This window comes from Drosophila navojoa, chromosome 5 (genome assembly GCF_054131105.1).
Source record: "Drosophila navojoa isolate 15081-1374.11 chromosome 5, UAZ_NAV_1.0, whole genome shotgun sequence".
NCBI classification, from domain to species: domain Eukaryota; kingdom Metazoa; phylum Arthropoda; class Insecta; order Diptera; family Drosophilidae; genus Drosophila; species Drosophila navojoa.
Window position 1 is genome coordinate 8,492,902 of NC_142893.1, and position 10,149 is coordinate 8,503,050.

A 10,149-nucleotide genomic window follows, 5' to 3' on the forward strand; every position below is an offset into this window, starting at 1 on the left:
GAAGATATTAAAAATAAATCTGCCAACTCATATATAGAAAATTATTGTAGCTGAAGAATACATAATAAAGAAGCAAGAATCTAATATGTTGATTATAAATAAATAATATGATAAGTTAAATAATCATTTAAATATATAATATATTTTTATAACAGATTAACAAAAATATTAAGAATTTATAAATAATACTAAAAAAAATTCTAAGCGAATAATATGTGTAATTTAAGTATTTAATTAATAACTATTTTGTTATTTGTAGTCAACATAAATCTTTAATATTTGTGTAAATATATCAAATGTCTGAGTTATCTATTTATTTATTTTTTATTATAAATATAAATTAATAAACTGTTAAAAAAATACATATTTTTATTTTAATAATTAATTAACTTTTTCAGAATCATAATAATAATTAGTATTTTCATTTTAATTTTAATAAATTATTTCGTTATATTTCTTATTGAATTATGACCTAGTAAACTTTTCTAATATTAATACGACAGATACAAAACTCTCTTTAGCCATTTTTAATTACTTTTTTCGTATTTTGTTTAATACTCTACCAGAACATTCCACAGTCGACTTCTGTAGGCTCTCTGCATATTTTTCTTTGGGCCACGCTAGAAAGTAGTGTTGCTTTATCTGATTTTCTCATTCAATCCATCAAATTTATATCGCACAACAAAATTGGTTTCATTGACATTTTCAATGTACTGCAGGTAACTGAGGCAATTGTTTTTTACTTTCTAAAGAAGCTAGACAAAGGCTGCGAATGATGTATCATTATAATTTTTTTATGAATTTGTGTTTAATTACTTTCTTGTTCTAGCTCGAAATGAGTAATATTAAATAGCGAAAAAAAAAACAAAATAAATTTTAACTAATTAAAAAAAATATATATAAACATTTATATCTACAAATGCCATTAATTAAAAAACAAAACAAAAAACTATTAACAATATCCAATATATTAATAGAAATTGCTATCTCTCAAAGCCCTCCGATAACGTCGCAATTATTGTCTTGTAAAAGTAAATAAATAAAGTTCAGTACACGAGTGCTTAAGACCTTTAAAAAACCAAAACGTAATGTGTTTTACCATTCATAATTTACTCAAAATGAATAACAACTGACCGAGGAAAAAATAAGTGGAGGCAACGATAAGGGAATTATATGGAAATGCTCTGCACATTATCATGAACTGATTAAAAAATTTTATTGCCGATGATGGCATGGGCCGATACCCCTATTACTTCTGAGAAAATACCCAGATAGGCTTTCATCATGACGTTTGCCAGATAAACGTGTGAGCGAGCAATGGGGAAATCATACGATACTATCGGCGAGGTACTCGAGAATTAAGCAGCGATTCAATTAAGACGCGTGTGTCAAGAGACTTGCATTCGATTTGATTACAAATTGGTTTTACAAGTGCCCCAATGATTCAGTCGGGGTTTATGTATATATATATATATATATACAATTTAAAAATAAGCTCTTATATCATATTTGAGGTACGATAAGAATGCAGACATCAAGACACCGTTCTGAAGCTGTCTGATAAGGCAGCAACTAATGGGACATGAACATTGATTATTAGTGTATGTCTAACTGTATGTGTGTGTGTGTGTGTTTTTCTTTGGGGGCCAATTTATCATAGCTGGCGCTTTACACAATAACCTCGGCCAAGATATCACTGCAAAGGGTTGTTCCCACTTGTATTAAAACTGCACAGAAGCCAATTAAGCCTGCCAATTGTCTTGTACATTTCCCCTATCTAATCGAATGTTGCAAAAACAAAAAAAGAGGAGCAAAAACGATACAAAGAGCGAGAAATCAGAAGATATTGCTGCAGCATTTAGTCAGCTATAAAAGCAACTGAGACATTGAGATGAGCAATTAGTTAGCACTCGAGAAAGCAACTGGAATAAGATGAAATTGTTTACACGCATTCTACTGCTCGCCGTCACAGTGCTGGGCGTAAGTAAACGGACAATTTTCATTTAATTACTATTGAACTTTTACTATTGGCTCCATTGCAGGCCAGCGCCTGGCCCCGCTCGGCCGACGAGACGACTCTGCTTCGCATGGTGATGACACAGCTGGGCGTGCCGCTAGCTCAGCCGCGCGCCCTTGCGTCGGCTGGTGAGGCGGCCTGCTTCAATCGGTATACCAATGCGACCAGCAAGATCGGCGCGGATTTGGCCAGCAAAACCACCAAGTGCGAGGATGCCGCCAATCGCACCGTCAAGGAGAATATCCAGCACAGCAATGCCACCGTCAACACCATACGCAGCCAGCAAATCGAGCTGCAGAAGAACCTGCAAAGGTGCCTGAATGAGACGGACAGCCAGCGCTTCATCAACTGCACCGTGGCTACAGTAAGTGCATGCCCCAAATTATATATACATTTATATATAACTAATATCTCTTTAATATCTGCTTAGCTGGATAAGAATCTGGAGCTGCTAGATAGCTGCAACACCTTGGCTTATCAGACCCAATCGCAGTTTGTTTCGAATGCCTCTGTGGTGGAGACTCAGCGCTCCAGCTGCATACGCGCCGCCGTCGGCGAATCGAAGGTGAAGTCCATTGAGGCAGCCAACGACTTTGATAACTGCATGATCAAGGTGTCGCATCAGCGTGAGCTGCCCGCCCAGCTGGAGGAGCAGCAGCCGGAGCAGAAGCAGCTTCAGCAGCAACCAGAGCAACAAGTGGAACAGAAACCTGTGCAGCCATTCGAGCAGCAGCCCGAGCAGCAGTTCGCTCAGCAGTCCGTGGCCGTGTGAGCTATAGAATTTATGGCAACAACTTCAGTTTTATTGCCGCAGAATAAAGAGCTTTAATATTCAATATATATTACTTGACCTCCTCAATATGCCGTTATCGAAAGTCAAGATCTAATTAGCCACAAGTCAATGGCTCCCATAAAGCAATAACAATTTATAGCAGCTGTCAAAAGACTTTGTCAAGTGCTTTAGGCAATCAGAGCTAGCAGAATTTCAGTCTGCGAATTATTCACAAATATTAAAATAGTCATATTTATATAAATATATATATGTATGTCTAGATAAATGTAATTATCAATCAAGGGTCTTGTGGCCTTATCATGTTAGCGGAAACCTTGCCAAAAATTACTTCGTTGGCTGTGATTTTTTCATAGAGGCAATAGCGATAAGGCCAAAGACAACAATAGAAAGTTGAAATCGTCATCGTGTTTTTGATTTAAAATGCTTGGCCAGACCCAGTGACCAACTCATTAACGAACGAAGCCCTCAACATGGAGGTTCTCTGCAAAATTATTGTGCTATTCGCACTGTTATTCAGCGCAACGGTATGTAGAAAGTTACACAAAGATTAAATATATCTATTAATGATTCACTCTATCATATCTGAGTTCTAAATTTGTCAATGCAAAATATTTTTAAAAATTATTAATTTGAAAATAATTAAATTTCATATCTATGGAGTGCTTAAAGATGTTGTTGATAAGTCTGTGAAGTGATCTATAAATAAAGCGAAAAGGTATTATATAATAATAGATTAAAGAGTAACGAGAAGAAATCACCCAATAGAGTCTAAGTAGAGACTACTGGAAATATGATATATAAGTTATAAGCTATTCATATTCCAATTAAGATCTATTAGTTCCATAGGACACAGAAACTAAAACTTCCGAACTCTGCTCATCAAAACCTCTCTTGATTTATAGACATCTGAGCCCATTCAATCGAGCCTATCAAATGAGCTGTTCGATGCCATCGTTGGAGATCTTGAATTGCCCCAATTCGGTATACTCAATGATTTGGATCAATGTACGGCCAATTTTACGGTCAGAAATGTGGAGATATTAATGAATGCGGGCAACAAGCTGCGTCAGTGCGGCAATGTGAATCAAACCCAAATGCAGAGCTATTTGCAACAGCCGAGCTCCGCTGGAGTGAGGGCTGCCTTCCAGCAGCAGCTGGCCGGGTGCAGCACGCGCAAATGCTACACGGATTCGGTGAGACAGCAAGGGAAATAAACAAGCAAACGAGCAGGGTTACTAATCAAAGGCTCTTTAATTTAGGTCATGAATCTGTTTGCCGGTGTGCGTCCCATGCTGAAGCAATTCTGGCTGACGGAACGCTGTGTCATGCATGAAATCAGCAAAACTCTGCATGCACTCGAAAGGTCATTCGGACTCCTTGAATATTGCATTGGAAGTGCCTTTGCACCCTCTTGGAACTCAAGCACGCCCAGCTGGAATCAGACGACTGATGGTCCTCAATGGAATTTGACTACTCCCACTCCACCCAGCTGGAACTGGACTACTCCTACCCCGCCTAATTGGAACTGGACTACTCCTGGAACACCTAGCTGGAACTGGACGACTCCTGGAACACCAAGCTGGAACTGGACGACTCCTGGAACACCAAGCTGGAACTGGACGACTCCTGGAACACCAAGCTGGAACTGGACGACTCCTGGAACACCAAGCTGGAACTGGACTACTCCTGGAACACCAAGCTGGAACTGGACGACTCCTGGCTGGAATGAGTCTACCCCTAGCTGGAACTGGACTACTACCACAACACCAAACTGGAACTGGACTACTACCGGAACACCTAGCTGGAACTGGACTACTACCGGAACACCAAGCTGGAGCTGGACTACTACCACAACACCAAACTGGAACTGGACTACTACCGGAACACCCAGCTGGAACTTGACAACTCCTGGTTTGAATGAGTCTACCCCTAGCTGGAACTGGACTACTACTGGAACTCCAAGCTGGAACTGGACTACTACCGGAACACCTAGCTGGAACTGGACTACTACCACAACACCAAGCTGGAACTGGACCACTACCGGAACACCCAGCTGGAACTTGACAACTCCTGGCTTGAATGAGTCTACCCCTAGCTGGAACTGGACTACTACCACAACACCAAGCTGGAACTGGACTACTACCGGAACACCAAGCTGGAACTGGACTACTACCGGAACACCTAGCTGGAACTGGACTACTACCGGAACACCTAGCTGGAACTGGACTACTACCACAACACCAAGCTGGAACTGGACTACTACTGGAACTCCAAGCTGGAACTGGACTACTACCGGAACACCAAGCTGGAACTGGACTACTACCGGAACACCTAGCTGGAACTGGACTACTACCGGAACACCTAGCTGGAACTGGACTACTACCACAACACCAAGCTGGAACTGGACCACTACCGGAACACCCAGCTGGAACTTGACAACTCCTGGCTTGAATGAGTCTACCCCTAGCTGGAACTGGACTACTACCACAACACCAAGCTGGAACTGGACTACTACCGGAACACCAAGCTGGAACTGGACTACTACCGGAACACCAAGCTGGAACTGGACTACTACCGGAACACCTAGCTGGAACTGGACTACTACCGGAGCACCTAGCTGGAACTCGACTACTACCACAACACCTAGCTGGAACTGGACTACTACCGGAACACCCAGCTGGAACTTGACAACTCCTGGTTTGAATGTGTCCACACCTAGCTGGAACTTGACGACTACAGAGACACCCGCTACAACCACGCTAAGCTGGTGGGACAAACTGATGAATGACCTCGGTTTCTAAAGCGTGGCGGCAGAGGGCGTTGCTGTGGGGCAGCACCTCTAAATTAGATACTAAGCAAACTAAATAATAAATTGATCAGCATTGAAATGTGTTTACTTGATAAGACTTGCCAGACTTGTAATTTGGTCCGCACAGGGCAATGAATGTCCAGTAATGTGATAAGCCAGCAGAAGAAGAAGCGAGCGAAAAAAAAGTGTTTATGGCAGTAAAAGCCCGCAAATAGGACACGCCCACATAGCTGCGGCTCGACTGAGCCGCCGTCTGATTAAGATTTATTAGCCGAACCGAGGGGCCACGTGTCGCAGATGGCTGCACAAAATGATGGATCTGAGCGAAGCGTCAGCAAAATACTGCACAAGGACAGGGCGAAAGCAGGAATCGAGGGGGTGAGGAGCAATATGAAGCTGTGTCAATAAGTGCGGCAGAAAAAAAAAAAACACCAAAAGTGAGAGAGAACTGGCAATAATTAGTTACACTCGGCGTGGCTAAATAATGAGCTGGCTGTCAGCATCTTGTGGTGCAGGTCTCGTTTGGCATAATCAGATATCTGGCTAAATGGACGAAGCTCCAATCCACGTAGAAGGCAAATCAAATAATCATAGTTAAAGCCAAAAGTTAAGCTTGAAGCTGAAGTTATGCCAAAAGTTTAATAATTGCGTTGAGCGCTCAATGTTAGGGCGAGCATATTATTCAACGCACTCTGACAGCTCAGTCAGGTCGAGAATTTGCATAGCCATTGAGCGCAGTGCACGTGTGGTTGCATATATGTATGTGAGTCTGTGTGTGTGTGTGGGAGCGTGTGTGTATGTGCTATGCATACAAAGGGAATCCTGACCTAAACAATGAGAGTATGCGCAAAACTTTTAACCTCAGCGTCAGTAGATAAATCACGTTGGATCATCACCCTCAGCATTCATTGTCCATACCGCAGCGCCATTATGTGACCCAGTGTGTCTGTGTGTGTGTGTAGGTGTGTAGGTGTGCACACACGGACACACATTGCAGGTGCTGCACATTCAATGGCGATTTGCGGCCTGGTCTGGTCTGGTGTTAAACCTGCTGCCATTGCCACTGACCAGAGTCCAGAAACCATAGCCCCCAGGCTGGCTGCCTTTGCCTTGGCCAGAACGATAAATTACCGCAGAAGCTGTGTAAATACTTCTCTGCCAACGCTTCTCGCCCTCTCCACACCCTTTCAATGTAGTTGTTGCTGTTGTTTTTTTGCAGTAATTGACTGACTTTCTGATTCGTGATCCAAGCTGAAAAAGTTTTAATGAAAATGCACAAATTCAAGTGATCAATTAACATTAATTGCAAAAGGCAAAGTTCATAAAAATTTCATCCGCCAATCACGAGAAAAGAGCATTCGATAAATGAGCCAAAAACAAAGCGAAACAGTGATTAGATAAGGCGCTGTGCGAGTTAGCTTAGCATAAGTAAAAAAAAGAGCAGCAAACATAAAAAGAAATAGCAAAGCTAGACATGTGGACTATGTGCTAAGAAATACCCTGTAAAAATTGTGCAAGCTACGAAAATATATAATAAAGTTGAAAGCATCCAGTAAAAAAAAAAAAAACAAAAAACTATTAAACAGTCTTATTAAATTTTTTATGGAATTTGAGTAAATCCTTTAAATAATTTATAAATATTAGTAATTTATATATATTTTTCTACAATTCTTCTAAAAACATATTTATAAAATTTTGAAAATAGAAGAAAGTTCTCTAAAAAAATCAGTTCATAGACCAACTCTAAGCTCTGCCATAACAAGTTCTTCCCCAAGAAACAACCAGATTAAAACTCCACGATTAACTGCTTAGCAAAGGGGCTTGTTTTTATAGATTAAGCTCATAAAGGCAAAGTTTGGCCGGGCTAAACCCTTTTTTTTCTGTTGCTTTGCAAATGTTTAGAGGCCTTGTAATTTTTGAAATCAAAAAGTTTTTGAATATCTTGCTCAACATAAACGTAAACTTTAATGATATGAACGGTCGACGGATAGCGGACAGCCGACCACGCCTCCTGGCCCAAAACGACAATTTAGAATTTTTAAATAAGAGTCTGGCGCGCACAAAGCTAACTGAAAATTAGTAAGTCATTAAAAGCAAACGCGACGGTGCGACCTGCCAAAAGGCCAATAAGTGCACGAAAAGGTGTCCGAAACGAGGGGCAAGCGAACTTGGCCAAGAGCGACACACAGCAGCTGACAGACTGACGTTTGGGTAACTAATAGGCCTTATTTGCATGTTAATTGCTCTTGACTAAGTCAACAGCAGCAGCAGCAGCAGTTGAAAAAAGTATTCTAATAAGGCCAACAAGAATAATGAGAGACGGGTGCTCCTTCAACAACAACAGCAGCAACAACAAAAGTGAAGGCGAAAAAGACATTTACAAAAGCCAACAAGAATGTTGCATGAAGCCATCAGCAACCACTTGAGATGCGTGCGCGACGCTGCAAAGTAGGCAACACTCGTTAGGGCGGCGCCATTAAATTTGCAGGCGCTGCAGAGTATGCAACGCCGCCATTGCCAACCGAAACCGAATGCCAGCCGCCATGTGGTCTAAACTTGTCCGTAATTATACGCAGCTGCCTTTGAAGTGCCGCCCGAACAGCGGGTAGGCATCACGTCTGCCCGGGCCATGCAACAACAGGTAGCCAAGTGCTGCGGCAAGCTCTGTGTATTAAAGGTGCCGGAGATTAAAGGCAGAGAGAGATAATTTTGGTGAATCGTATTTAGTGTGAGATATTGGTGAATGTAATTTAATTAGCTTAGACACAAAACTAGAAGTGATAATTATTCATTTTGTGGGCAAATTGACCTAGCGAAGGTTAATATAGGCGAAGATTGAAATATGAGGATAAACAAAAGCTTGAATGGAATAAAAATGTATATAAATATTTATATATATATTTAAAAAAAAAATATATATATATAAAAGAAAATTAAAAAAAAATTGTATTAAATATATTTAAAAAAAAAAATAAACATAAAAAAATAAATAAAAATAAAATATATTAAAAAATATTAAAAAAAAAAAAATATATATATATATAAATAAATTTTTTTTAAATTGTATTAAATATATTAAAAAAAAAAAAAATAAACATAAAAAAATAAATATACATAAATAAATAAATCGTACGCTCTCTCTCTTTCTCTATCTCTATCTCTATCTCTTTCTCTCTCTCTCTCTCTCTCACTCTCTCTCTCTCTCTCTCTCTCTCTAACTCTCTCTCTGTCTAGGTCTGTATCTATCACTCTCCATCTCGCTATTTGTCTCCCACATTCTCTAAATCTCACTCTGTCCCTCCATCTTTGTAGCTTGTAATACCTATGTCTTATACTCTCATTTCCTATTATTTATTTATTTTATTTTACTTTATTTACATATACATTTATTTTATTTTTTTTTCTGCTTCAACCTTCATTGTTCTCATGCAACTCATCTCAACTACTTTAGAGGATATCCATTCGCCACATTCACTCTCACTCAGTCAGAATTTATTGTTTGAACGCAAAATGTGTCATTGCCATTAGCTTTGAAATGTTCACAGAGCGCAGAGCAAATAAATTGTGTTTATGTAGGTATTCCGTGGCTCTGATTGCGCCGTAATTGTTCCATTTGGGAGATGCGCGCTGCATATGCGAATATTTATGCAACTTTTTGGCGCATGCAGCGGCGCGTTAAATATATATTTGACGTCTGTCGGGCCGGCAGCCAAACGAAAAACTCTACAAATTTGCACATTTTGCATTTATTTCAAACAATTCGTATGCATATATATTTTGCACATCCATATTTGCGGAAAAAATAATCCCACAAAATGAACGTAAAGCCAGAAGAATAAAATACTAATTATTTAAAATATGCCATAGAAATTTGATTCAATTTGATTTGGATTGAAAATTTGATTGAAAATTTCTCAATTTATTTTTAGTTGGGTTTGAGCCAAGACTTGCATCGGTTTGGCTTGAGTGCATCGCTCAGTTACAAATAATTTAATGGCGTTTGGCTGTGGCAACCGCAGTGCGGCAACCACATTAATTGCTCATAAAAATCTTGTCGCCCATTTTGTTGAATCGATCAAAGTTAATTGGCATGCGACCGCCATTTGCATGTCATGCATATTTAATAAACAAAAAACCAGCATAAAAACTGCAAACAGCAGTCAAATTAACATAACCAAACGACAAACGACACACGACACGCAATCGCACATCGGAAAATATTATATAAACGCAAAACATAAACAATTACCAAAAGCAGGGGAAAACAAATATTTCCCTGCGTGGTTTAACACAATTTGCGCATAGTTTGCCCAAATTGTAATTGCGCGAGGCAGGAGCAGGGCGAGTGGTTAAATCAAATAAACTAAAGAACTACAATAAGTAATTCCGCATCAAGTTAAATGCCCAAAAATTAGGCACATAAACTCGCTTCAATTTGTGCGGCACGCAACACGCGGAAATCAACTTTCAACTGGGGAAATCAAAATAACAACAAAAAAGGAAAGAAATAAATAAATAAAAAAGAAGGCA

At 39.6% G+C, this 10,149-nt stretch overlaps 2 protein-coding genes across 6 annotated transcripts; both read left to right on the top strand.

Annotated features, from left to right (window-relative positions):
• Window positions 1-1,820: 1,820 nt before the first annotated feature.
• LOC108652726 (uncharacterized) lies at window positions 1,821-2,857 on the top strand. Its single transcript, XM_018102920.3, has 3 exons — window positions 1,821-1,980; window positions 2,043-2,381; window positions 2,448-2,857. The coding sequence occupies exons 1-3, from the start codon at window positions 1,933-1,935 to the stop codon at window positions 2,787-2,789; spliced, it is 729 nt and encodes a 242-aa protein (XP_017958409.1). The 5' UTR covers window positions 1,821-1,932; the 3' UTR covers window positions 2,790-2,857.
• Window positions 2,858-3,180: 323 nt separating this feature from the next.
• LOC108652727 (uncharacterized) lies at window positions 3,181-5,698 on the top strand. Of its 5 annotated transcripts, none has more exons than XM_089261471.1 (7): window positions 3,181-3,334; window positions 3,713-4,003; window positions 4,070-4,346; window positions 4,608-4,901; window positions 5,112-5,141; window positions 5,232-5,397; window positions 5,446-5,698. In XM_089261471.1, the coding sequence occupies exons 1-7, from the start codon at window positions 3,281-3,283 to the stop codon at window positions 5,609-5,611; spliced, it is 1,278 nt and encodes a 425-aa protein (XP_089117597.1). In that variant the 5' UTR covers window positions 3,181-3,280; the 3' UTR covers window positions 5,612-5,698. The 5 variants fall into 5 exon arrangements, with proteins under 5 accessions (XP_089117597.1, XP_089117598.1, XP_089117596.1 ...); XM_089261472.1 differs by lacking the exon at window positions 5,112-5,141 and having other exon boundaries at window positions 4,608-4,799; window positions 4,860-4,901; window positions 5,172-5,397; XM_089261470.1 differs by lacking the exon at window positions 5,112-5,141 and having other exon boundaries at window positions 5,172-5,397.
• The last annotated feature ends 4,451 nt before the right edge of the window (window positions 5,699-10,149 follow it).

Bases quoted from the DNA above. Each gene is read 5' to 3' on its own strand.
- LOC108652726 (XM_018102920.3), top strand. From the start codon at position 1,933: ATGAAATTGTTTACACGCATTCTACTGCTCGCCGTCACAGTGCTGGGC. The intron at 1,981-2,042 runs GTAAGTAAACGG...GCTCCATTGCAG, and splicing joins TCGCCGTCACAGTGCTGGGC to GCCAGCGCCTGGCCCCGCTC. The intron at 2,382-2,447 runs GTAAGTGCATGC...ATATCTGCTTAG, and splicing joins TCAACTGCACCGTGGCTACA to CTGGATAAGAATCTGGAGCT.
- LOC108652727 (XM_089261469.1), top strand. From the start codon at position 3,281: ATGGAGGTTCTCTGCAAAATTATTGTGCTATTCGCACTGTTATTCAGC. The intron at 3,335-3,712 runs GTATGTAGAAAG...CTTGATTTATAG, and splicing joins CACTGTTATTCAGCGCAACG to ACATCTGAGCCCATTCAATC. The intron at 4,004-4,069 runs GTGAGACAGCAA...TCTTTAATTTAG, and splicing joins GCAAATGCTACACGGATTCG to GTCATGAATCTGTTTGCCGG.